The sequence below is a fragment of the Antennarius striatus genome, chromosome 20 (genome assembly GCF_040054535.1).
Source record: "Antennarius striatus isolate MH-2024 chromosome 20, ASM4005453v1, whole genome shotgun sequence".
NCBI lineage: Eukaryota > Metazoa > Chordata > Actinopteri > Lophiiformes > Antennariidae > Antennarius > Antennarius striatus.
The window spans coordinates 9072674-9098999 of NC_090795.1; the positions used below are offsets into that span (position 1 = coordinate 9072674).

General features: G+C 39.7%; 1 protein-coding gene across 1 annotated transcript in view; it reads left to right on the plus strand.

The window, feature by feature from the left end:
* myripb (myosin VIIA and Rab interacting protein b) overlaps nucleotides 1-26326 on the plus strand; it is an 85234-nt gene that overhangs the window by 57232 nt on the left and 1676 nt on the right. Inside the window, exons 3-15 of the mRNA XM_068304001.1 lie at nucleotides 2416-2552; nucleotides 12729-12812; nucleotides 14333-14430; nucleotides 14747-14827; nucleotides 15223-15378; nucleotides 16845-17001; nucleotides 17612-18138; nucleotides 18593-18742; nucleotides 19031-19807; nucleotides 24175-24366; nucleotides 25093-25254; nucleotides 25427-25522; nucleotides 25727-25787. Coding sequence (XP_068160102.1) covers nucleotides 2416-2552; nucleotides 12729-12812; nucleotides 14333-14430; nucleotides 14747-14827; nucleotides 15223-15378; nucleotides 16845-17001; nucleotides 17612-18138; nucleotides 18593-18742; nucleotides 19031-19807; nucleotides 24175-24366; nucleotides 25093-25254; nucleotides 25427-25522; nucleotides 25727-25787 — 2678 coding nt within the window. The remainder of the gene's footprint in view (nucleotides 1-2415; nucleotides 2553-12728; nucleotides 12813-14332; nucleotides 14431-14746; nucleotides 14828-15222; nucleotides 15379-16844; nucleotides 17002-17611; nucleotides 18139-18592; nucleotides 18743-19030; nucleotides 19808-24174; nucleotides 24367-25092; nucleotides 25255-25426; nucleotides 25523-25726; nucleotides 25788-26326) is intronic.

Here is a 26326-nt window from a genome sequence, read left to right on the forward strand (position 1 = left end):
AATGATTTCAAGAGTTCTGCAATGATGAACATTTTTGGAGCCACATTGATTTGCAAGTAGCTTGACAGCATTTGGTTTTAAAGGATTATGCGTTTAGTTGGTATGTTATTCACTTCCTATCACATGGTCATGAAATGCTATTTAAAACCAATGAAATCCAGAAAATATTTTTGCTTTTAGCCAGTACCTGCAGCTAGCTCACTTCATCACTGACCAGAAGCCTGCTCCTGTCTTCAACACTGTGGAGAAACTCTGCCAGAACTTAAGGCTTAGTTAAGCAAACACTCAATTATTCTTTAATCTTCCATTTGAGAGCCTGACCATGCGTGCTACTCAAGCATACAGCTTAATTTTAAAGTGAATTAAGATTTCAATCAGATAACAATATCTCCAACCTAACCTTGCAGCTCTCTTCTGTTATCCTGTAATCCTTTTCAGTTCTAACATCGCCTGCTGTGCCACCAACTCACTTCAGAGTCCAGGTGGAACCTATTTGTGTTTCTCCCTCATACAAAGCCAACACAATGGTGCTTTACTAAATTAATTTCTTTACCTTGTTACTCGGGCTCAGAGGGAGATTAAAAAGATCCAGGGCTTTTTGCAGGGGGTCAGGGGCCTCCATTAAAGAGACTGAGTTGACCCATGGCCTGAAATTAAGGAGCTGACGCCGTATTGGAGCTCAGCTGATGGAGGCAGAAGGTAATAAATAATAAAGACAAGACAGAGTGGATGGTGTTTATGAAGGTGGGGGCCAGTTCAGTGAATATGGCAGCACATTCAGCCTCAGGGCCACTCAGGAGCCCTTTATTAACATGAATATTTTCACCCTGTCCTTTACTGGCCAGACTGTCCATCGAGCAGAAGCATCAATGCGCACACATAAACACTAAAACACTGTCATGGACTGTGTATTTTCTCTCTCCTTGACCTTGCTCTTTCGTAAAGAAGCTGATGGAGTCAAAGAAGCAAAGCGTATGTTGGAGATCATAAAACACATTTAACACATGTAAAGAAGAGAAGAGGCTCCTGCAAAAAAAAAAATCACCTTTTCTATCTCACTACTTTGCAATAGCCTCAGTCTGCCTGTGGCTCAGGCCCAACCCCATTTGGTTATTTAATTACATTACTCAGAGGTATAAACTACAGCAGTTGAAGTCATTATTGAGTCGAGATCAATTCCGTATTGATTGGAATTTGGTGTTTTTGGTGTTTGACTAAGTAAATGTAGAATTTATGAGGTTTCTCTTTTTAAGAATATATTACTGGAAATCATTAATCAAAAGTGGTCCTTCTTTGTACACTGCACCATTGTGAGGAAAATAAATAATATAGCCAACAACATTCATCGTATCTACAGTAATTATTCTTTCCTTATTATTATAGTCAGGCGTGTCAAAACTTATTAGTTTATGTTTAGATACAAAAAAATCCAAATTAAATCTGAAATAATATACTGCAGCATCAGAACCACAAGTATAGTATTTATTAGTTTTATTACAGTACAGTATATACAAAAGAAACGTCACATAAAGGGAACACACAGAGGGAACAGTCATACTCCCAATTGTTGTACTCAAAAAGATAACGCACACATTTAAATATGCATGTTTATATATGTGTAACAGATTATTTGTACAGAATCTCCGCATATAAAAAAAATGCAAATATCGGGATGTACTGTATATCATACTTGGTAGATATTGTGTGTGTTTGATTTTTTTTTTTCTGTTGTCCATGAACAGTAAATCTGTTTGTGTGTTTGTTTATTTGAACCAATGAGTGGAACATTGGTATGGAAAAAGTAAAAAGGCAGGAGGGATGGCAGATTAAACACAGGGCCTGGCAGGTTTTCATCCAGTCCAACGCTACACTGGCGCAAAGGGGGCGCTTTTCAGAAGGCTTTTCATAACCGTCTCTGGTATTTTATTTCTGCTTATGTAATTTGCTGGCATTCAAGGACCAACTGACCATGCACCATGAAATGGGGAAAAGCCTAGAAAAGCATGTCCTAAACTCTGGGCTTTCACTATAGCCATGTACATAACAATACCCAGCTTGGATCCTGCAAAATAAATACTTTTCACATCTTTAATGCAGGCTCTACGAATGAAAAGTGGCGCCACTGAATCACCTTAAAAAGCCAATTAAAAGCACAGAAAACAAAAACCTCTTGTTTTAGTGATGTTTTCAGTTTATCACCTCATTCTTTCTCAAAATAGTTTAAAAGGTCTTTAAGGTGTGGTTATCCCAAGTCATACAAAAATCAGTGCAGTTGATTTTAATGGTCTTAATGGTGTTACATCAGTTATAATTATGATATAATTATAATTCCTATCCGTTTTGCTGGCATTTGTCCTTTTTAAGTGTCATGTTCTTTCCTCACTCCCATCTTCCTTCTGTCTCCCTTGCCTGCAGGATTTTAAGGACACAGTCGCTTGAATGGTATTATAATAATGTGAAGAGTCGCTTCAAAAGGTTCGGCAGCGCCAAGGTTTTGAAGACCCTGTACAGGAAGCACATAATCGAGAGAGGAGCCCTCTCTGATCTACCAGGTACCATTTGTTTGGACATTGTTTGTGTTGCCATTCTTTGGCTGTTTATTTTCTAACCTTTCAATCACTTTGATTGTGCATCAGCTTTTACTCTCTGTGTGAAGTTATGCCATATTCTCATTAGAATAATTTCACAGATTTGGCCACAGAAGTAATTTAACTTCCTCAGCAATTAAATAAAGAGAGCTTCATTCGATTCGCAGAGCTGTGTCCGGACACTGAGAGTAAACACAGACAAGCTGGTTTGATTGCTCATTAGCTTGCTTTGTTTTGATCACTCACTTTCTACATGCACTCATTGACTGCTTCGCTTAATTATTTAATCCCTTGCATCTAGAAAGATTTGTCTTACACACAAACACAAATCTGCATGGGTAATGGTTAAATGTAGCTGTGTTTTTCACGTGTATCACATTAAGAAAACTACTTTCCTCCTTGGCTGAAATAATTGTTAAAAATATGCTCTCATGTTATGCAATTATTACATCTCCTCCATGCAAATATGGCCTTGTTGGTGTTTGTTTTTGTGTGTCAGGGGTGATAAAGATAAACTGCCCCACGGGACTCATCCTGCCAGTTAATCCCTGCAGAGACTCAGGCCACTTTGTATCCCCAGTGAATTGTTACTGTGCTGGACAGAAGCAGGGCAGCTTTCATCCAGCCTCTCCCACTCCAGATAACATTGTTTGGATCCGACTGTAACATGATCGGCCTGAGTCTGTGGTCCCACTACAAGACACTTTTTTCAAACCTTGATATATGGGATTGAATGGATGATGAGAGCACGGAAGGGGATAAATCATGTCGCACTTCGTACAAAACTAGATAAGATTGAGTTAAGAAGTTATGTCAGCTACTATGAATCTGGCACAGTGGAGAATTGCAACAACAACAAAAAAACAGTGAGTTCTATCTACTGTATATGTTACAGCAAAATTATTACACTATCTCTTTAGAAGCTGAACAAGCTGACAGAACTAGATTTTATCACGAGTGAAGACAGGAGAGATTAGTTTCTCCCTATGGGCCCTTGGGTATTTTGCAGCATCTGAAAAGATATTGCGCAAGGACAATACAAACTCTACAACTTTTAAAAATATCAAACGTGATCCTTGTGTTCGGACAATAAAGCAAACAGTAAAAGGGGTATGTGGTAATATCAGGGCAAGATGATTTCTCCTCTCCCTCGTGCGTCATATGGGATGGAGATGGATGGATTATATTATTCAGCTACCAGCAGACTAGAAAGCTTCTGATTCTCAAATATTCACAGCCCTGTTCCTGCAAACTGGCTTGCAATATGATTATGGATATACTGCCTGTGTATGTGAGTGAATACCAAAACTACAGTCAGATGCTGAGGTCTTACAGAACAGCGTTTTCTTGGCTGGCTGTTGGAGATCAGGTATCATTTGGTCTATATTTTATCACCTTCTTGTGTGTTTCCCTCAATTGCATCACTAAATTATTCCCCTGTGATGTTACATCGTGATGTCAAAAGAAGCAATGGCCAGTCAAAAAACATGATTGTTTTTCAATTTATTTGAGATGATTTGTATTAGGAAACCTACTATTTCAACAAGTAATATGATGTGCCACATTTTTTAGTGAGTAACAGTCAAGTATTATCGAGATGTCTTTCAGCCAAATGAGTCATAATGAGATTTTAGTTCAGAAAGTAAATCAGCACAAGATATTTAAAAAATCTAATTAGACAGAGATGTTGCACATTAATAAACTAATATTGCACCATCTAACTTTCATGATATTGCTCAAAGAAAACAAGCTCTTGTTATGTAACCCAGAGTATCTGATTCCTATTACTAAAACCAGTGACAGGAACGTAAAACATTCTGATAGATTGTTTTCCAACCATATGAAATATAGGCTTCTTTGATGCAATTGTTATTAAATGATATTTCATTTTTTTCCTACATCACCAAGGGGCCAGTGCTCGTAATGAAATCTGCAAGAGTGTGAAATGCCAACTAAACGTGACAGTCGGCAAAAGAGATGTGACTGTTTTACATCCATCATGTCTCCAGAGAGAGTATGTGACCTTCAAACCAACAGGAGGAGAACAGAGAACAAGCAATTTGTGCTTACATGTCCATCACCCTGGTGGGAGGGGAGTAATACCCCTGTGTGAACCTGAAATGAATACTGTATCACACTGAGTGTGAGACTCAGACTGTTGCTCTGCCTGATAGATGTTGCCCCTGGATAGTTTTAACCATTAGGAATGGATGGGGTGTTGGTGACTATGTGCAGTAAAGAGGAACAAATTATGGATCCTGTTAAACTGGCAATTAATGCCTTGACGCTAGTATAGCATGACAATGAGTAAATGAATGGGAACAGCAGTTCTTTTTCCTTTTGAGTTCATGGAGGATTGGTCAAAATAGACACCATTATTTACAGTGGATGAACATCAGAATAAAAGGGTGGATAGCAAGGATAGGGTTAAAATATTTAAAATGTTTTAATTTGATGCAAGATATACACACAGATGGTCTTTTTAAATTATTAGGATGGCAATATCATTAAGGATATTTAATGATATTGCCATCTTCTCTCCTTCTGTACACTAAATATAACACTTCAGGTGCCTATTTAGCCTAGCATTACAGGGGAGTGTGTATCATTCTCAAGAGGACAACAACACTCCAGGATGATAATACTGGTTTAGAAATAATGCTGGAACCCATAACCCTAAATGTGTTATTTATTGTGCTTCAGAGATGCTGGGAGGCAGATTTTATCACTGGTGGACAGAGAAAGCACCATTTCTATCTGTTCCCAGTCTTTGTGCTAAGTTTGTTTAACTGATATATTTATCTAGGTCAATCAAATTAATATGTGCCACTCTTTCAAAGTATGTATTTTCAAAATGGCTAAAAACCCTGAGCATTTTTGACTACTTTTTTAAGTCTATATTTTTACATTTCCTATTGTGTGGCTCTGTCTGCCTGTATCCGAGTTGTATTATTTTTGTTTTCACCATGATAAATCAATAGAGCTTAATATCTCCGACAGGGTAATTTTTGTTCATCACCCTCTACAAATATAAAGGATTTATGCTACTGCATCATAGAAATTGCCATAAAATGGAGTACAAGTCTGTCGTGAAATACCAAAAGCAGAAATGATTTTTTTCTGACACGCTAATCTCAAACAGGAGATTGCTGTTGTCCCACTTTTCATCCTGCCTTTTTGTACCTGTTATCACATCCCTCCAAATGTCTGTTCCAACCTATCCAGTAAGATTAATTTGACTTGAGAAATGTTCAAACGTACATTCACCTTCAGAAGCGCTGTTCGCTCCGAGCGAGAGCTGACAGGCAGGGAGGGGAGGACAGCGTTTTGAAGCTTTTTGTGGCTGTAGCCGTCTTGACTTTTTGTCCTTATGTATGTGGATGCATGTGTGTGTCTACATCATAAAAAATGGCTTTAATACTGCTGTACTAAGTCTCAGCCACACCTAATATCATCAAATAATACAGTTGTGACCTTTCCAACCTGTCAGAGAGGGTTCGAAAATACTTTCTTTAAAGTGTAAGTCCTGTATATTGAAAAGAAAAAACCTTTTTGACCATCATTCATTTATCCTTTCATTTTCTTCTGCTTATCTAGGATTGGGATGCAGTGGCAGTATGCCAAGCCTGCCATAAATTCCACTTAACTAATGGTAGACATTATTCTCTTGGCAGCATGTGCTGTGGGTGTGTGCCTGTGTTTTCATGCCGTGTAGGTTTAGCTTTGTGTCTGTGTTACTGCTGTAAGTTAAAGCTGTGAATAAAATCAGCACAAATAAGCACTGCATTTCCAAGGTGGAAACGTCCCTCTTCAGAGTGATATAACTTGAAGTTTTTCTCCATCATGGTCACCATTATGCTACATTTAGAACCATGATAATTAAGATTCACCCTCCATTTGATTGCCCTCAAGTCCATAGCTGAGAATCTGAAGTCCTCATTTAGACTTTGGTCTTCTTGTTTGTATGTCTGTTGTTATGCTGAACCAGATCCAAAGCTCCTATTTTGTATGCAAGGTCAGATTATGAAGCTCGCGTTCATTTACATTTTTCCAGCCGTGGAGACAAGTACAAACGCTGTCATGAAAGCTGAGGCCAGTGTTGTTTCATAGCTGCAACTCTCCATCAAAAAGTTAGGATTTTGCCTGAATGCTACACTTATCAAGCAGAATGAATGTTGTGAGATTTCCTGCATTTCATTTCTTACTACTGTGTGATAACTGAGACAGAAACCTGTTATAACCTTCATCACTGAACTACATTTGGTTAGATATGACTTTTCTTGTGATGCGAACGATGCTCTTGATTCTTCTTGTTTTTCCTCTTCTTCTTAAAATTAGCTAAGAAGTGTTCAGTAGCAAAGTAGGAGAACCTTCTGAATCACCTGATCTGTTGAAACAGTTGTTTTCCATGTACTAGAGCCCATTTAAAGATACCCTACATTAACATGGCTCAAGTACTTTAATAGCTTTGTTGTCTCTTCTTGGATCATTTCTGTTGTCTGAGGTCAGTCCTCTGACTACAGGGATAGGAGAACAGAATGTTAAACAGGAGTCCAAAGCTACTGCTGCCTAAAAACAACCACACAGTTTGGGTCACATTGTTGTCCAAAATGTAACTGACTCTTTATGTGTGATGCCATATCTACATGTCAGCTTGCCTTCCTGCAGGGACCAGTGTGTGTAGAATGAAGGTCAGGCGACAAACTCTGACCTTTAGCAGCTAGATTTTAGGTCATCTTTGCATATATGGGGTAAAACATGTAGAATAGATTAGACATGTATTTGTTTGATAATTTGATAATGTCTCTGTCTGCTGGAATCAAAAGAAAGCAAAACTATTTTAACCAGTCCAGAGCTGACCTTTTAATTTCTCATCATTGTAAAATGGTTGTTTTTGCATTTGATGGCGGTTTATGTCTTGAAATTTTCTCTTGGCTGCATTGTAAGCATTCTTATTGCCTTAAGTAGCATTAAAGGTCTTTTTTGTAGCTTTGCCTCCTCCAAGGTTCAATTATTAGAAGGATTATCCCAATCTTGCTCCTTTTGGGAACAAGTGCAGCAGCCCACAGGTGACAGGCTCTGCATTTTTAAGAAGCAAAAATTTAATTCTAAAAGCTATTTCTAATTAGTGGAGATATTTTCCTTCTTCATTATTCCACCTTTACCATTTGAGCATTAAAGGCCATGTTAACCCTGGGACCAATTAATTCTGCACACAGACAAACACACACATGCTTGTAAATGTTTTAAGCACCACCTGAACGGTCATTATTATGAATAAAATGCAGAAATAATTTCATAGGAGTGCTGTTATGTCCTATCATGTCCTATTGAAACTCTTAAAGAATAGACAAATTAACTGAGTGTGGGTTTGTCCACACATTCCGGGACTCCACAGCCTCTCACAATGCAATCAAATCTGTTTTATTTATAGGGCCAAACTGCACACATTGCCTCAGTGGTCTGCATAATACACCCTCTGGTCATTGATTCTTCAGTATATTCAAATGTGACGACAAAATACTGAATACATAGACTGCAAAGCCTAAGTGAGTAATGATCCATATGGGGACACCAAAGGAATGCAGATCCAGATCCAACACTTGAGTCGGTGACAGGCAGGAGGTTTCCTGGCAGATGACAGTCCAGCAGAGGTGAGTCTTACCCATGTCAGCAGACATGCTGTCTGTTCAGCCGTTGTTTTGAGGACATTGTTTATACGACTGATTATGCTGCCAGATGCTGCATTGTAATTGAACAGAATCCGTCTGGATTCTTCCCCCTTCTGCTGCTGGCACTTCAGGAATGTTAGATCCAAGCGAGGCTTTACTGACTCATTTATTTATACACTCCTTTTTTTTTTTCTCCATCTCTTCGCCTATTCTGTCTTTGTGATGCAATTTCTTCATCTCCACATGGATTAAGCTAAGTTGTTGTTTTGCTGGCAAAACAACAGAAGATTTTCTTGTGTGTTTGGTGTGAAATTGTCCAATCAAGTCATATTTTTCAACTATGCATACATCACTTTGTATGGGTGTTGAAAGAACGCAGTCAGTACAATGAAAAATTTCTTTCACTCTTACAGTCAAGATGGCAGTGAAGCCATCAAAGGCAGGGATTTATTTATCTTGTATCCTTCCAGACTGGTACGGGATAAAACTGTAGATGGTCCAGTTCAAGGTGGATTAAAACTTTTTTTATGGAAATTAATTTCTTGCTTTGTGTGGCTGAGATAATGTTGAAGTCTGTGTCTGCCCTCACTCTTAGTCACTAGTGTCAGCATCGCGGTTCCTGGCCACAGCATCCATACGTTTTCCTAATCTCTCCAGCTTTTAAGTGATGTCTTCCTTGAACCGAGCATTGGCCTCGTCCTGCCGGTCACTCATCCTGGCCGTGGCATCACTCAGCATCAGAGCCGCGGCCTCCTTGCTTGCGGGTTGCACTTTGGCCATTGCTTGCAAAGCGTGGGTACAATCCTCTTTTACTCCCGTCTGTTGTACTGCCATTTTTCTCGGCTTGCGACGCAGCATGAAAACTCCAAACCCCATGCTGTGATCCCAATTGTCATGAAGGTGAAGATATACACATCCTCGACGTCTTCCATGTCCAGTGGGGCCAGACACAGAGTTTTGAACGTATCCAAGCTGTCCAGCATGTAACCAGCCATAAAAGTCCCACCTGGGCATTGACACTCACCAGATCCAGCTGGTTTGATGAAAATTGTGTCAGTGGCATTAAGTGACCAGCTCAACAGCAGGTTTAGCAGGTTGTGATATGGCACAATATGTTTGACTTTACAAGTATTTTAGAAATTATAGCACGTTAAATCTTGTGTTACGACAAACAGGCTAATATTGATTGTCTTTGGTCAAAATGATGAACTCATGAACACCACAGGAAGGACTCGGGTCCACGGGTGTTTACAGCAGTATCATTAAATAATTTCAGACATTTTAGTAGGTGAAAACACATGTTTGGACCATGACAACTTCATGTGACTCACTAGCATCTCATGCAGTTTGTATGTGTAGCACAGTACAGGAAACCCTGAATGAGTGAAATAAGGAAGTGCTCTGTAACAGCATATCTTTAACGCTTCCAAAGCACACACTGACCATAACACATCGGCAAGAATTCAATAACATTTTGATTACCAGTGTAATAAAAAAAAGTTGGCTAACTTTCAGCATAATAATGAATTCCTTTTCCTGAACTTGCACATTAGTCATTGACAAAGCTGCTGGAGAATAAAGCAGTTCGATGTGAAAATAAATCTCAATACAAATATGCACTTTCTTGCTCACAGAAAAGTAATACAGTCAACTGGCAACACACATTTGCATAGTTACTTGTGGTATGAAAGTGTGTCAGCTGTTTTCTGTGTGGTTACCATGGAGAAATTGAGCAGGAATGGCAAACTGTGAGGGGGAAAACGTGAGATGTTTCATGGAGAGAAAATGCAGCTGGACTAAGGAGGAGTGTAATGACAGACGTCCAGAACTTCCATCACCCCGTAAGGACAGAGCAGCAGTGCCATTCAGGGCTCGCTAATGACAAACGCTTCAAGCTGTTGTGTCACACTAGCTGTGTGTCAGTGCTGTCTTTTCATGTGTAAATGAATATTACAAAATAACTAACAAAATGACAACATGGCATCAACTCTTATTGATGATTATCATATCAAAGATAATTTATTCAATCAGATCCGTGTGTGTGTGTGTGTGTGTGTGTGTGTGTGTGTGTGTGTGTGTGTGTGTGTGTGTGTGTGTGTGTGTGCGTGTGCATCTCCTTCCTAGAGGAGATTTGCAAAGACAAGTTAATGTCATAGTTGGACTCAAGTGTGAATGGTGCTTCACAGAAAATATGTTCTAATAGGTGGAACTGGCAAGAGACATATCTGGGACATCGTTAAACGGGCCACAAAAAAGTGTGTTTTGTGTAATGTGTCATGTTTAAATAACACTTTTCAGTGCCTGTCATGGTTGCAGTTAGTTTATGGGAAGTATTGAGCTGGTGTTGGCTCAGTTTGAATCACCATGAAACGCAGTCGAAAGGAGTTACCGTAGTCTGTTTATTTGTGTATTATCTTCTTGTGTGTGTGTGTGTGTGTGTGTGTGTGTGTGTGTGTGTGTGTGTGTGTGTGTGTGTGTGTGTGTGTGTGTGTTGCCCACCCACCTGTCTCTGACATCAGTCCTTTCGTGTCTACATTGTCCTGAGCTGCTGCAGGTAATTTCCCCACCTATTGTCCGCTTCCACACTGCCAGAAACTATAATTCAGCTCTAACTAAGCGAGGAAGGTACTGAACTGTTGAGCGCTGTTTCATCCAGAGACAGAGACTCTGACAGTAAAGGACGGGTAGAGCGTGTAATGATTCAGGAGCTTGTTACATCGTCTGGCAACTGAAAGAACTTGGCCTGTTAACACAAGGGGCAGCACAAAACCAAATGCCAACATTGTGGGTGAAGTGTTTGATGAGGCAGTGTCTGCTTGAAGCCAGACGTGTAAAGGGAGATCAAACATTGACTTTTGAGGTTGAATTGCAGCGTTTGAGTACATGTGAGTGATGAAATGACAGAGTTTGTCGGTGCTGGCTCACACACCCGCCACTAAAATGTCTCAGTGCTTTACAAAGAGCAGTGTCTGGCGTTAAAGATGATTTAGTACATGTTTAAAAAAATAAACCAGGATCTCTATTTTTGTTTATTTGCATGTGTTGGGCTCATTAAGACATTTTGTTTTTTTTAAATCAGTGTTTAGTCTGATGCAATTGTACACAACATGTGTGTATTACAGGAACACAGTCGTTTAGGAGACAGGAAGTCTGCACCGAATGGCAACACTGAGGAATGGATGAATGCTGGCTGTGTGTGTGTGTGTGTGTGTGTGTGTGTGTGTGTGTGTGTGTGTGTGTGTGTGTGTGTGTGTGTGTGTGTGTGTGTGTGTGTGTGTGTGTGTGTGTGTGTGTGTGTGTGTGTGTGTGTGTGTGTGTGTATGCGTGTGTGTGTGTGTGAGACGTTTTAGTCCTGGCAACGTTGGTGATTGGCCCTGGCTCCTTGAAGCCAGACTCGCACCAAAACACCACAAGGATGTGCCTGTCTCTGTGTGTTCAGCAAGAATCCACAGTAACAGGATGCTGTTGACTAGATTAACATCCGAGGCAAGGATAGCAGGAGTCAGAGAGTTTTCTTCTGTTTGTGTTTTGTCTGTAGCAAGAGCAGAAGCTTTGGAACAATGCCTAGATTTTGATTTTTTTTTAAATGTTTTTTGGATGGGAATCAGCGGAAGTGATGACCAGAGGTAGAAATGGAGTCAGGAAGCTCCTATGCTTTTTCTTGCGTTGGAATGTACCTGACACGTGGTCAACGAGAGGACTTTATTTTCCTCTCACCACTAAGATTTAGTTCAACTGTGGTCTGGCAAGTGCTACTTGCCCTCAGTCACCAGCAGTTTGTGTGCTTAGTAATCTGTATGACCCTTAATACACTCTTTATTTTGGCAGATGGACTAATGAGAAATCCACATTAAATGGAGACCACAAAAGAGTATATGTATAGAAGGAGTTCTGGTCCACTCGGGAAATACTGGATGTGGTTTTCAATGTTGTTTCCTCCACACCTTGTCTGGGCTGCATGATTCTTTAAATAGACCTGTCCAAGAAATATTATCAAAGTATTCATTCTGGCTCACATTCACTTTTGTAGCTTTAGATTTTGAAGTTTATTAGAAATATAGACAAATATAACACTAACTCACAAGACACTAAAAATAAACTTGACAAAAAACATGCTGAGGGTTATGTGCACTGAGGATAAATGTCCCGGCATTTATTTTGTTTGAATGGCATAAGGGAATTATAACATGGGTTGGGGTTTTTTTGTTCTGTTTTTTGTTTTTCTGCTCAAAAGGGAAAGGCACAAAGAAGAAAAACAAAACTAAATACAATAGACAAGATGACAAACTGCAGCTGGGAATACATTTAAAAGGGTTTTACTGGCGTTGTGCACAGTGTAACCTATTTTTAATGTGGCAGCAGTATGAGGGGAATATGCAGCAACATTATTACATGGTAGGATATTTGCATTTCTGTCACATGCGTCACTTTGACGACTTTTATCTGAAGCCTGTCTCTTCCTCTTTAGAAAGCAGTGTACACGAGGGAAGCACAGGCAATGACAATGATGGCAGTATCTGTGGCAGCGACTCTTTCTACAAACAGAGCGAAGGTAAGAGATGTGGTGATGAACAGCCGTTTTACAGTGGTGCAGATGCACAATTATACGACAGTCTTTTTGACTCTACAGTTATCGCCTGCTAAGTTAGGTATGTTTTCACTGTTGTGTGTTTTGTTGATTTTCATTCAAATTTGAGCTTTTTATTGTTTGTAAAGTGTTTCCTTAAACTACAAAGTGCTGTGTGGACACATCAGTGCAGCAGCACTAAAGCAACATCTTCCTTTGGTCATTAAAGGGAACACTGATTAAGTCACATGGACACACAAACATCAATCCGCTGGATATAACTAGAACCCCTAAACAAAGGCACACACACACACACAGACACACACACACACACACACACACACACACACACACACACACACACACACACACACACCGAGACAGAAAAAAATTATTGCCTCCTACACAGCAGACACACATGAACACACACACCAATAGATATGCACACAACCAAATAGCTCCAACTTGATAATGAAGCTAATTTGTTTGTCTGCAATTATGCCTCCTTTATGCAATGATAAAAGTCCACCATTAACATAATGGCAGCTCTGAGCTGGACATTTTATACATGTGGCATTATTTTTTGTTGTACCTGACTAATGGGAGTTTTTATGTTTACTGTTTTACTTTTCTTTCATCCTGAATTGTTTACAGCATGAATAAGAATTCAAACTTTTCTTTTGCCTCAAAGGGGAACACTAGGAATAATTGTAATCACAACAACCAATATTTTTTGGTTTTGATTCAACTCTGTATTTAACATTGACCTAATTGCATTCTTTCCCCTTCTTGGGTGATATATGACTTGTAATTACTTAACAGTCCAATGTCTCTGGATATTTTGTGCTTCCTAATAACAGTCCAGACCTGTCCACCATTTATAATGAGAGGTCAGGTCTTGACAGTAAACAGATCAGTCTAGAAGCTCGATGCATTTTTCTGTTTGCTTTTCCCAACCTCAAAAAATACAAAATGATGAAGAAAAACCCCTGACATCATCTTTTCACTCCATGCATTCCTCTTCCTAATCAAAATTGGAATGCAACCTGACATTGCAGAGAGAGATGTTTTATGGTAGTAACTGGTAAATTCTAGTACCATTCTCCTTCAAAATTGTTGCCCTCATCCCCAAGAGCATAAATGAAGCTCTACTCCTCAAAATGGGTAAACAGACTTTGATGTTCTCCTTTAAACAGAAGCAATGTCTACTTCAGAGCCTAGACGGTTCCGTTAAAGACTCAATTTTCCCTCTAAATTCAAATTGTTTCTCTTAAAGACTTTCCGGGGCCAAGAAGAAGTATGAGTACAATTGTCAAATATTTCACCAAACATTAAGAAAAATAAAAGATAATATCAAATTAATTTTCATGTGAGCCTTCAAATTGATCTTAGATGGGTTGTCACCCTCAGTGCATGAATCAGTGGAATGAATGGTGTTTGAACCAGGGTGACAGGCTGAGCTTGTAATGCCTATGAACTCATTATACCTGTATGTGTGGTGTTAGGACACAGTATGGCAGAGACGCTCACAGTCGCCCTGCGCGTTGCTGAAGAGGCGATAGAAGAAGCCATCACTAAGGCAGAGGAGTTCAGCGACAGCTTGGTGAGACATCCCTTTGTTCCCCGTTTTCTTTCTCTCTCTTTTTCATTTGACCTTCATTCACAATATTTTCTATCCCCGTTTTGTTCATCGTATTTTTCTCTCTTGCTTCGCTGCTGGTCTCCATATCAGCACGATGCAGTCATGGTTTTTGGCTAGGACGTCTACACAGACTGCCCCATGGTAATTCACAGTGTGTGTGTGTGTGTGTGTGTGTGTGTGTGTGTGTGTGTGTGTGTGTGTGTGTGTGTGTGTGTGTGTGTGTGTGTGTGTGTGTGTGTGTGTGTGTGTGTGTGTGTGTGTGTGTGTGCTCGTGCAGGAAAAACAGAATGAGGCTCGGTATCTGAGGGACCACAAAGAGGAGCTCATAGAGGAACTCGCTACGACCATTGTGCAAAAAGTAGGTTGATTGAGTGCAATTTCGTCTGGGATTAATGAATGAATGAATACCGTTATCTATTTATTAGGAGCTCTTTATTTTTGCCTGTTTCCTTTCACCTTCTATGATGTCATTACGTGGTAAAAATAAAGCTAGACTTCATCTTGTATTTGACATTTTGGTTTTAGTTTGTGTGAATAATAGTGCATGAAAATTCTAATGGAATTTGATTTCATTTGCATAATTCTAAAAAACAAATACTTTTGTGATTGAATTTTTTGTTTTCTAGTCTGGATTTTGTAATAAACATTATGTTTAAAAGAAAAAAGAAGAAAGCGATAGCTTAGGACCATGACCGTGCCTGGCAGCTTCCCGATTCAGTCTCGTTCACCTCCTCCCACCGCTCTCTTCTTCAGATCATCCAGAGGAGGAAACGTTCAGAGATGCAAACTGAGTATGATTTGGTCTGGCCTCAGTCTCTGATCCAGCCCAGTGAACTCCCCTCTCCATCTCAGCCTCAAGCATCCTCGCAAGGACCACAGGACCCCCTCAAGACCTCCTACTCTCTCTGGGTAAGTCCCCTGGACAAAACTCTTTAGAAGAAATGTTAACTATATTCAGTACTGTCAAAACAAAACTATTGTGTCAGCAGGTATAACCACATTCCTAACAAACAGGATTTGCTATATTTATATCTAAGAAATCAGTTTCATTACGTCAGCGAGAACCTTTTATATCTGCAGAAGCAGCTTGTCCCTATCTATGTAGTTCATTATGATGTAACATATTTATATTTTAAGAAGCACCAGCATGGTGGTGAAGTGGCCACTCTAAATTGACCATAAATTAAGTGTTTGTCTCCATGCGGTACTGCAATAAACTGGCAAATTGTCCAGAGTGTACCCCGCCTCCTGTCCGATCTCATATGGGATATGCTCCAGCATAACCCATGACCCGAATTCAAATAAGCAATTACCGATTGTCTCATCTTTGTTTTCAAGAAAATTAATGAAATAAGCATCATCTATGCTGTTGTTGCTAAATGTTGAAGGCTGGTGAAAAGGGCACATCATGTGATGATAAGACACTGGCTGCCAGTCACACAAACATTTATTCCACATGCAGTCAGATACAACTCATCAATGTTCTCACACCTAGCAACAGTTCAGCCTACTACAGATTTGTCACGGTCCCATGTATAAGCAAGGCGTCATGCTCTCTGGGCCTCACCGATCTGTTTTCAGCAGAAGATCAAAGTTCTGTGACACAGCGTAGGAAGGGCTCTTCTTATCAGCACTCTGCAAACACATTAAGACACCGTGTGGGCAAATTTAATGCCGTACAACGATCCTCAGGGTAATCTCATGGGTACATCCCAGCCGTTGTAAGAACCAGCGTTTCATTTGACAGAGTATGTCTTGTTCATACTGCAATATCCTGGATATAGAGGAGGAAACATTATGCTTAATTCAAAACCTAGTCTTTCAAAAATTATTACTAAAAAACCTAAAGTAGGGGTCAAAACTTCGGAGATATTTCACAAAACCAACCTTCTGTAATTATCAAAACAAACTGTAACACCCTCCCACACACACACACACACACAGACACACACATACACACACACACACACACACACACACACACACACACACACATATAAATACACAAACATACTTACATGAGCTGATTTATGAAGCCTCTGCTGCAGTTATTCTGCTACCGTTTAGCCCCACCTGCTGATCTAAAGGCTGATTTGCAGCTACCATGTTAGTATTTGTACATACAGTGGATGAGCCATACAAACCAAGTGCTCTCTTTTTATTATGTAATTATAATCTGATGATATTATGAATGATTGATGCCTCTGTCTAAGCAGTAACTAGAAAGAGAGCAGAACAGTAAACAAACAAGACAAATGGCGATAACCTCCTTGACGTAGGTGATAATCTGAAGCACTTTTGACTTGGTCTGTCCCAAGAGTCCGCTTAAAAAAACAAAACATCTGGGTCTGTGTTTTATTGTGTTTTGCTCGCAGCGCTCTCGGTCAGCTTTCTCCCTCACCAGTGACGACTCCCCAGAGAAGGAGGGTGCCGGGGTGGGCATTGGCCTGCAAGACTACACTTCTTTGAAGAGAGAGGGAAAAGCCACGTCTCTCCCCAGCTGGAAGAGTGTTGACCGCCTGGACAACTCCAGTAAGTATCACACTCAAGGTGCTTCATGTCAGACAGCAAAGCAGCTCATCCTGGTCCTGAAGATGATTCCGATGCAATTATTGATATACTATACGGACTTGTATGACTTCAAGTAATTATGTTGTACATAACAGGCACCATGTCTTAACTTGTGATAAAAAAAATGCTTAAAATGAATTTGACTTTACTTCTACCAATATAAATAACTCCAAGGTTTTATTTCATTTTTAGAAAAGAAAATATAATTAACTTTGCAGAAAGATTAGCTAATGTAAATGCAAATTATTGTTGAGTACATTTTTTCTGCAGTCTGTATGTTTACTAGTTTAGATTGTACATCAAGCAGAGTGGGTTACTGTACATCCAAACCCCAGGTCAAACTACCTACATAAAATACAAAAAATAATAGATAATGGTCTATTCATTGATTTGGAGGGATTGTGATTGTGACTGCATGACATCAGGTTTCCATAGATGAAGCTTTCATGATAAGAAAAACTATTAAAATGTCTTTTTGAATTAATGTGGGACTCTAAAAGCATTCCTGTGTAAGAATTAGATCAGTCTAGTTCAGGTAGCAATGTGAAACTCTCTAAACATGTTCCTCCAGGTGCTTCCTCGGTGCTCCACAGCCCAGACGGTAACTGGCTCGCTCTGCACAGCTCGCAGCTTTCTCGGCCCAGCCTGCTGACCAAGAGGAAGAGCCTGGTGTTCAGTGTGTTGGAAAAAGAGTCCGGCGTCGTCTCCGCTTATGACGAGATGGGATCAGACTCGGAGCAGGACGACGAAGGCGGCTGGGGTGCGGCTCTACGACAGTTTCGCCGCAAACTGTCTGATGAAACTTACTACACAGACTCGCAGCACGATCCGGAGTGGACGTACACCCAGCACCTTCATATTACATCACCGTCATCTGGCCAATACACCAACACAGAGACTGTCAATTCGGACTCCGAGGCCTCATCTGTGCGGTCTGCCTGTCCACGCAAATCGCCTCACAACCTCCAGAGGAAGAAAGGACCACCGGACACACACCTTCATCCTCACCACCAACTGTTTTACCCACAACACCTTCATCACAACTTCTCACCACATGCACTCCAAGCAGAGGCATTGGATGTGAACTTTAACCCTAAGGCGAGTCTTCATGCATGAAAGGTTTTGATTATTCTGGAATGTATAAGTTAATGTTAATATTACATTTTTGTAATTTTGTTTTGACATATTCACCATTATGTCTCTTTATCTAGCAGGTTAGACACTGAAATCTACATGATTATGTATACATCAAGTAAAAAGGAGGATATTTATACTGTCACTATTTAAATACAGTATTATAATTCTATAGCAGTGATGGTAAACATTTGTATCAGTAAATATTTTTTATGGCATCACAAGCCAAAAAAGTTGTGAAAATGCATATTGTATGTTTTTTCCACCAATAATCAGGGGTTTTATCTGAAATAGATAAAAATTTGGAATAAAAAATTCATTATTTCCCTGTGAAAGGTTGTGAATTAGTAGTATCAGGTAGAACTAAATTGAAGCTCTTCACAACATTTCATGGATGAATCTTTTTGTTCATCCACAGGTGATGGGAGACAGCAGCGAGGCTGAGGAGAGGCAGAGTGACCCAATCAGAAGATCACGGCGGCGCAGGAAAAGCAAACGAGAGTCCTCAACAGAACAGAACAAGCCTGGAGACCAGAACCACGCACAGTCCATCTACCCATTAGCGCAGGTAGCATATCGCACCTATTGGGATATTACCAGCCAGTGCTTTATAATTATATTCCTGATTGTAACTGACTAGAAATTCCCTCCTGTCCCTTAGATATAATGTTGTAAGGTTAATTTTTCCCCATTGGGAGGCAGCAAAGTACATTTCTGTGTTCCATGATGTGGTTCATGCTTCCTGATCTCTCAAGGAATACTCTTGTCATGTGCTAATTTTTGAATATTTGACATGTGAATAATACATGTTTGTTTTCTATGCATTTCATTTTGCCTCTTTTTCTCCTCAATCTAGGAGAGCAGTGGTTTTCTACTCAACGCCCTTCTGAAAAGGGGTTTAAGTGAGGAACAGCCCGGACCGGACGCTATGCCAGTACCCGCAGCTGCTCCAGACACCTTCCAGGTAGATGCCATGACACCTGATCCAGAAGACTTGGACACAGTTGCCCCAAATTCAACGGCACTCAGCCCTTCACAGTCCCACTCTCAAGCCCTCGGATGCCAGCTCTCACCCAGCAACTCAGGGCCTGGAGACCCTCTGGAAAATGAGCTACAATCCAGGCTGAGCCAGCTGGTCCGTCGTGCCAACAGCAATGACTGCTTATCTGAAGAGGAGTGTACAAAGAGTTCGGTGGACAAACAGACTGATAAAGAAAGTGACAGATGGAGAGAGTCGACAAGGCCAAAAGACAGGGAGCGAGAAAGACAAAGCTCAAGTGACAGACCAAGAGATGGGATCATCAGTGAGGAAGGAGATACAACCAGTGAAACAGCAGAACAAATGAATGGACAAGAGATGAAAAGAAGCGAGAGACTGATTAAGAGTCTGTCTGTGACAGAAGAGGGAAGAGTTAAGGAGCGGTGGTTGGAGAAAGGAATTTTGGAAGGAAATGTAGACACCCAGGAGCAAAAGAGAAGAGATAAAAGAGAGCCAAACAGACAAAGTAAGAGACAACATAAAAGAGATGTGGACACCGAAGCAGAGCAGAAAGGACGAATGAGGAGTGGATCTAGCACAAGTTCACCTGCTGTTACACCTTCTTCCCATGAGGGGGTGCTGTCAGACAACCAGGTAAGGAGATGAGAGGAAAGTTAACTCCTTTGTTTACACCATTCACCTTATGTGTTTGTTGATGCTCCAAAAGAGAGCATCTGTGTGTCCATCTGTCAATAATTTATTTGCCATACTCCTCATCCTCTCACATTGTGTCCTTAGCTGCACCACATCCTGTGTTTTTCCTTTCAAACTTGTTTTTCTCTCTTCTTGATTTACGTCGATCCGGACGATTGAGAATCTACACCGACAAGACAAAGGAAGATTGAGTTAAAGTGAACATAGTCTCTTGCACATCATGTAAAAAGATATGCCTTATTGTTATTCTTAAATAATATAACACACCCTCACTTTATTTGGTCCGTTTAAGCTGTAATTATTTCCTATCTCCCTCTCTGCCTGTCAGTGCTGCTGCTCATGCATATTTCCTATCTGTTTTTGTAGCCCCACCACCACTCCAGTGTCCACCCATTAATTCTGTTTTAAGTACATACGTTTACCTATCTCTCTCATAGTAGCTCCATGACAACAAGTCTGTGGGCAGTGATGATATCCAACCTCACACACCAAACTCTAAAAATGTCCTGTTCCTGTTCTTGATAATAATCATTTCAAATTGTGGGTGGTCTGACTCCAGTTGCAGCATGAATGAAGTTTGCTGGTGCACATAATAGATTACCTCATGTAAATAATTAGTTGTATGCTATTATTGCTTTTCACATAATTCTTTCCTCCTCCTACAGAAGTTGCAGAATGACCCTGGCATGATTAGACTATCTAATGAATGGTTTCTGCTGCCTGGTCTAAACACTCTGACATTCCATTCTTACAGTTTATCACCCAGACCTTGAGTGTGCGAGAAATAAATATCAGTGTTAAACACATATGAGAATATGCATAACCATACTTAAAGGGTCTGAATCAATTATATTGAATGAATGAACCTTTAAAGCATAGTAAAAATGTATGTAAACTAACTAGACTAACTAGATTATATGATTGATTATGTATCTGCTAATCAAAACCTGCACAAAATCCGATTTTAAAAACACAAAAACAATCTAAAAGAAAATGGTTCACTGGCACATATGAATGTTTAACTCTTTCTTTTTTTTTTTAAATTGGAGCTGCATACACATAAATACACACACTTAGATATGTACTTAACTGTTCACCTTTAGCGGTATAGTAGTAGTAGTGTATCTCTGAAACATGTGGGTGACGTTGGCTGTTGGCCATACTATAAAAAAGGGCTGCTGTGAGAAATACTATTCTCTATGTGTGACATGTAGAGATGGGTGATCTATTTTTTTTCACAGTTCCCTTTGAAACTTCACAGGATGACTCAGTGTGATGAGGATAAAACATGACAGCAACCATCAGCTCATGATTCATGAGAATGATCCTTCAAATCTCAATTTACTACTTTTTGTGGGATCTATTATGTTAGAAGTAGTGAATGACTGAAGAACATATGACATTTTTTTTCCTTTTTTAAAAATTTTTTTTACTTCTTTTTATTATTTTTACGTTAATTTTTTACTTTTTTACATATTAAAAAGATTCAACAGAATTTTAAATAATACCAGGGTTATATATAAGTTGCTTCATTCTGTGTCAGCTTACCTAAAGGAGATGTAATTCAATTTGCAGCTCTTTCACACAAACTTAATATACACTATGTGCCTGACTTATTGAGATGTGAAATAAGAAATCAGACACACAAAATATTCATAAAACCAACAAATGGAATGTAAACATGACAACATATACACCAGTGACTAGAGCAGTGGTTCTTAACCTGGGTTCGATCGAACCCTAGGGGTTCGGTGAGTTGAATCACGAATCACTGTGTACGTTTGACACATCATGTCAATTCGTGATGACACGCCCCCCTTAGCCATCACTGGCTGCAGGTGATCACGTGACGCTACATCGATTAGCCTACCTGTGCTACAGGGGATTTTGCGCACTCAGTAGTCGATTTATGCCTGTCATGATGATACGTCACCTGATTGCTTTCTTAATATTTCAATTCATAGTAACTATGTTGAGCAAAAAAAGAAAGTGGTCGGACGAATATGTGCAACGTGAATTTACATGTACTGTATAATGGAACGTGATGGGAGTCAGAGTTCTGCATGATATGCAATGTCAAGTTGAGGAACTCTAGTCTTGCACTGGCAAAAATAAAGGAACACTTCCTTAATCTGCATGGAAAACAAAAGAAACAGACTTTGCTGTGAAAATGACATAAGAGTAGCACTTGCCAAAGTGAAACCACACATATCTGAACTGGTCTCTCAATAACAACAGTAGAAGTCACACTGATTTGCACCAAGGTCATGTCATGTGAGTTCCTGCACTGTCTTGGTTTTATTCTTTTAAAAAATGTGACATTGGTGCAGAATTCATTAAATACACCAGTAAAACATTTACTTATATCTTAAATTTGAAAAAAAAGATTTAATTTTTTTTACTAACAAAGGGTTCGGTGAGTGAGCATATGAAACCGGCAGGGTTTGGTACCTCCAACAAGGTTAAGAACCACTGGACTAGAGATACACAAAACAACCATCAGATAAACAAAATCCAGACTAAAAGGAGGTGACACAGAGCAAAATAACTTCAGTGATTATAAAATAAAAGACATATGGAAAAGCAAAATTAATTCAAAAAGAAAAAAATGACGTCATGTTAATGTCTAATGTCTTTACGTAGAGGCGTTGGGTTCTATTTGTTGCTGTTAGCTAGTGCTAATTGGAAACGCAGAAACACTCTGTGTGTCCTCTGGTTTACTTCAACACTCATAAGATGTGATTTACAGGTGAATTGGTGAATTTAAAGTCCCTCCGGGATTAATAAAGTATCTATCTATCTATCTGTAAGTGTGAATTGACATTTGTCTTTCAATGTGTAGCTCAGTGATGAATTAGGCATCCTCTATGTACTATTTCTCTCACTCTGTATCAGCTGGACAGACTCCAGCCCCCCTGTAACACTGCATAGGGGATGGATGGATGGATATTCTATACATATTAGCTCAGTATAGCTCAGTCTTTGTCTGCCAAGATGTTTAATCCGCGTGTCAGTGACCTGGTTCTTTGGAGTAAACCAGAACATCAGACTGTCACCAAACACCCATTTGGTCATCGACCAACAAGTTAACATCCTGGACTGTTCATCTCTGCATTTCTTTTATGTTTTAAGATCACCAAGATAAATTAAAAACAAAATGAGATGAGAGGTTTTTAAGTGTCCATCCCAACCAAATACTATGTCTTGCCTGACCAAATAATTACCTTTCCTCCTCCAGTCTTTTGTATCCATTGCTTCCTCTTGTGTCATTAAATCAAAGCTCCTTTCAGACTCTTGACACCCTCTGACTGAGAGGGGGATCGATACACCTTTGATCCCACTGATCAACACCGAGAGATTCACTCATTACTGATTAAAAAAAAGAGTGAGCAACAGCGTGTCGCTCTTTTCTTCCTTTGTACATCTATTAATGATTTTAACAAGTCAACATCTTCTATACAAGACATTTCCTCCATTAATGGGTTATCGTACCAGAAGGCCTAATTTGGAAAGAAGCTTGAATTAGGATCTACAAGATACTCCAATTAACCACGACACTGGCTGGTAGTAACACTAAAGACTAATACATTTCTCTATTTCTTTTTCTGTTCAAGGCATTTGACATGCTAGAGAGATCTCAACCAAAAATTTTTGTATTTCCAAAATTAGGTTAAGTATTTTCCTTTTTATCTAGACAGGCATGCACAAATTGTAAACTATTATGGACAAATATTGAGCTGATAAAAGGATTTACCTTGAAAATATTTAATCTCCTCAGGGTCTAAAAATTAGAGGATCAAACATGCACCAGCTTCATTTTGAAACCTTCAGTTTCTTCCCCATTCAAATAGTTCTTTTTTTGTTAATAGTATTTCTCATCAAATCATTTTATAGTATCCCACTATTGTTATTGTATAATTACATTTTGTTGCTTTCACTTGCTCCACTGGTGAAAGATATATGTATTATTTAGTTTAACGTTTGTTTTTACTTGTTTTTGTGATTTTAGCAGATTTTTTTATGACATTTTGTGGCTGTTTTGCTTTTAATCATGAGACATAATTTTTTTTCCGCTTTAAACTGAAGACTGCCAGGATCTATCACAGAAATAAGTGACTTCTCTCTCCATCTCATTTGTGTGTGTGTGTGTGTGTGTGTGTGTGTGTGTGTGTGTGTGTGTGTGTGTGTGTGTGTGTGTGTGTGTGTGTGTGTGTGTGTGTGTGTGTGTGTGTGTGTGTGTGTGTGTGTGTGTGTGTGTGTGTGTGTGTGTGTGTGTGTGTGTGTGTGTGTTTGTATTTCACATGAAGCAGAAGAACTCTGCAGCCTCTCTGTGCAGTATCACCACTGAGGTACTGAAGGTTCTGAATGCTACAGAGGAGCTGATCGGTGAGGCTGGAGGAGAGAGCTATACACCCACTGAGTCCATGAGCGCTTCTCCCATCTCCAGCAGCTCTGAGACCCGCAGGCTGGACCAGAGGCTGACCAAGATGGAGGAGAATGTAAGCTAAATGGCACCGTACCCCATTTGATACAGTGGCACTGTACCCCATTTGATACAGTGGTATGAAAAAGTTTGGTTGGGGGTCGCATGGATTCCACGCAGTATCAGCAGATTCTTGAGAATAATGTTCAACAGTCAATCACAAAGTTGAAGGTATGCCGGGACAGGATATTTTAACAAGATAATGACTCAAAACACTGCTCAAAACCTACTCTGGCAAACATGCAAAGGACTAAGTATGTTGTTCTGGGATGGCTGTTCCAGTCTCCAGACATATTATCATTCAAAATTTGTGGGATGATCTGAAGCGAGCTGTCCCTGCTCAGCAACCATCAAAACTAACTGAACTGGAGACATTTTTTAAGGAGGAATTGTCCAAAATACATCCATCCAGAAACTCATTAGAAGTTATAGAAGTGTCTAGAAGCTGTTATTTTTGTCAAAGGAGGCTCTACTAAATGTTGATGTGATTTCTTTTAATTTTTTTTTAACAAATCTAATTTTGTTTTCATGCATTTTGCACATCTTCTGTTAGTCCAATAAATCTAGATTTAATATTGAAATATTGCTGTGTCCGTCGAATCAAAATAAAGATGCTGATCCAAACATTCATAAATGAAAATAACTAATATTGTACAGGGTGCCCAAATGTCTTCATACCACTATAAATATATGGCTACATTCAACCCTATTGTGACCTGCTTTGCTATGTATCTGGGTACAGGTGTACCTGACTGCTGGTGCTGTGTATGGGCTCGAGGGGACACTCGGGGACCTGGAGCACTGTGCTCGAAATATCAGCAGTGGCACTTCGGACACGGAGCTGGCCTTCCTAGAGGACCAGGTAGCCACGGCAGCCGCTCAGGTGCAGCAGTCTGAACTGCAGGTACTGGATGGCTTGTCTCTGCAGCCTTCTTTAGTGTGTGTTCCCAGAAGTCAGGCTTCTGCCTCCACTATTCCTTTTTCAAAAACATCCATGAACAACGTACTATCAATTCTTTAGGAATGAATGTTGTATCAGATTTGGATTTTAAAGGTTGGCTGCCTCTCCTTTTAAGATTTCAAACATTGAGGCCAGGATATCAGCTCTGAAAACAGCTGGGTTGAATGTGGCTGTCTGCAATCGCTTCTCCAAGTTCAAACCAAAGGCCAAGGTAACTTGCTTTAGTTGGTCAAACAGCACAAATAAAACTTGGAAGGTCTTTGTCTGCCTGAGGATTTTCAGATATGCTACTCTTTATGCTTCTACTTTCAGACCTATGGACAACAGATATTAGAGTTAGGGCATGAGCAAGTAATAGCTCTGTTCATTATTTTTAGAGCTTGTACAGTCTATAATAAGAATGATCTCATTACAGCCTCAAACTCTAGACTCATCACGTCATCAAAGGAGGAAGCTTCCTGCCCCACCACCGAAAGGTATTAAATCAATTCATTCTGCTCACATTCAGAGTCTGCTGTGTAAAACTAGACAGCACTCGGCAAGAACATGTTTAACGGCCCCGTTATGTCACCACACCTAAAAACAATAGTTACGAAACAGTGTGACAAACATTATATGACCCACTGACCACAAGAACCAACCAATGGCTTTGCAATCATACAGTATTATTTTGTTAATAGTTAATTTTTTTTATTTTAAAGATGATCATTTAAACCTTTCTGCAAAGTTCCAGAAACCGCGATTCATATTGGCTGATGCTAACCACTGATCTCATATTTTCCTAACTTTTTATTTCTATTCATATGGAACCTTGTATGTTCAACCTTCCAAGTAGATTTGAGAAATTAATTTCTTTAGAAGTTTCAGGCAGCCTTATACTGCAAAAACTCTGTGTGTGTGTGTGTGTGTGTGTGTGTGTGTGTACGTGTGTGTGTGTGTGTGTGTGTGTGTGTGTGTGTGTGTGTGTGTGTGTGTGTGACATTGATGGCTAGAGACAGGGAGTGAAACAGACACA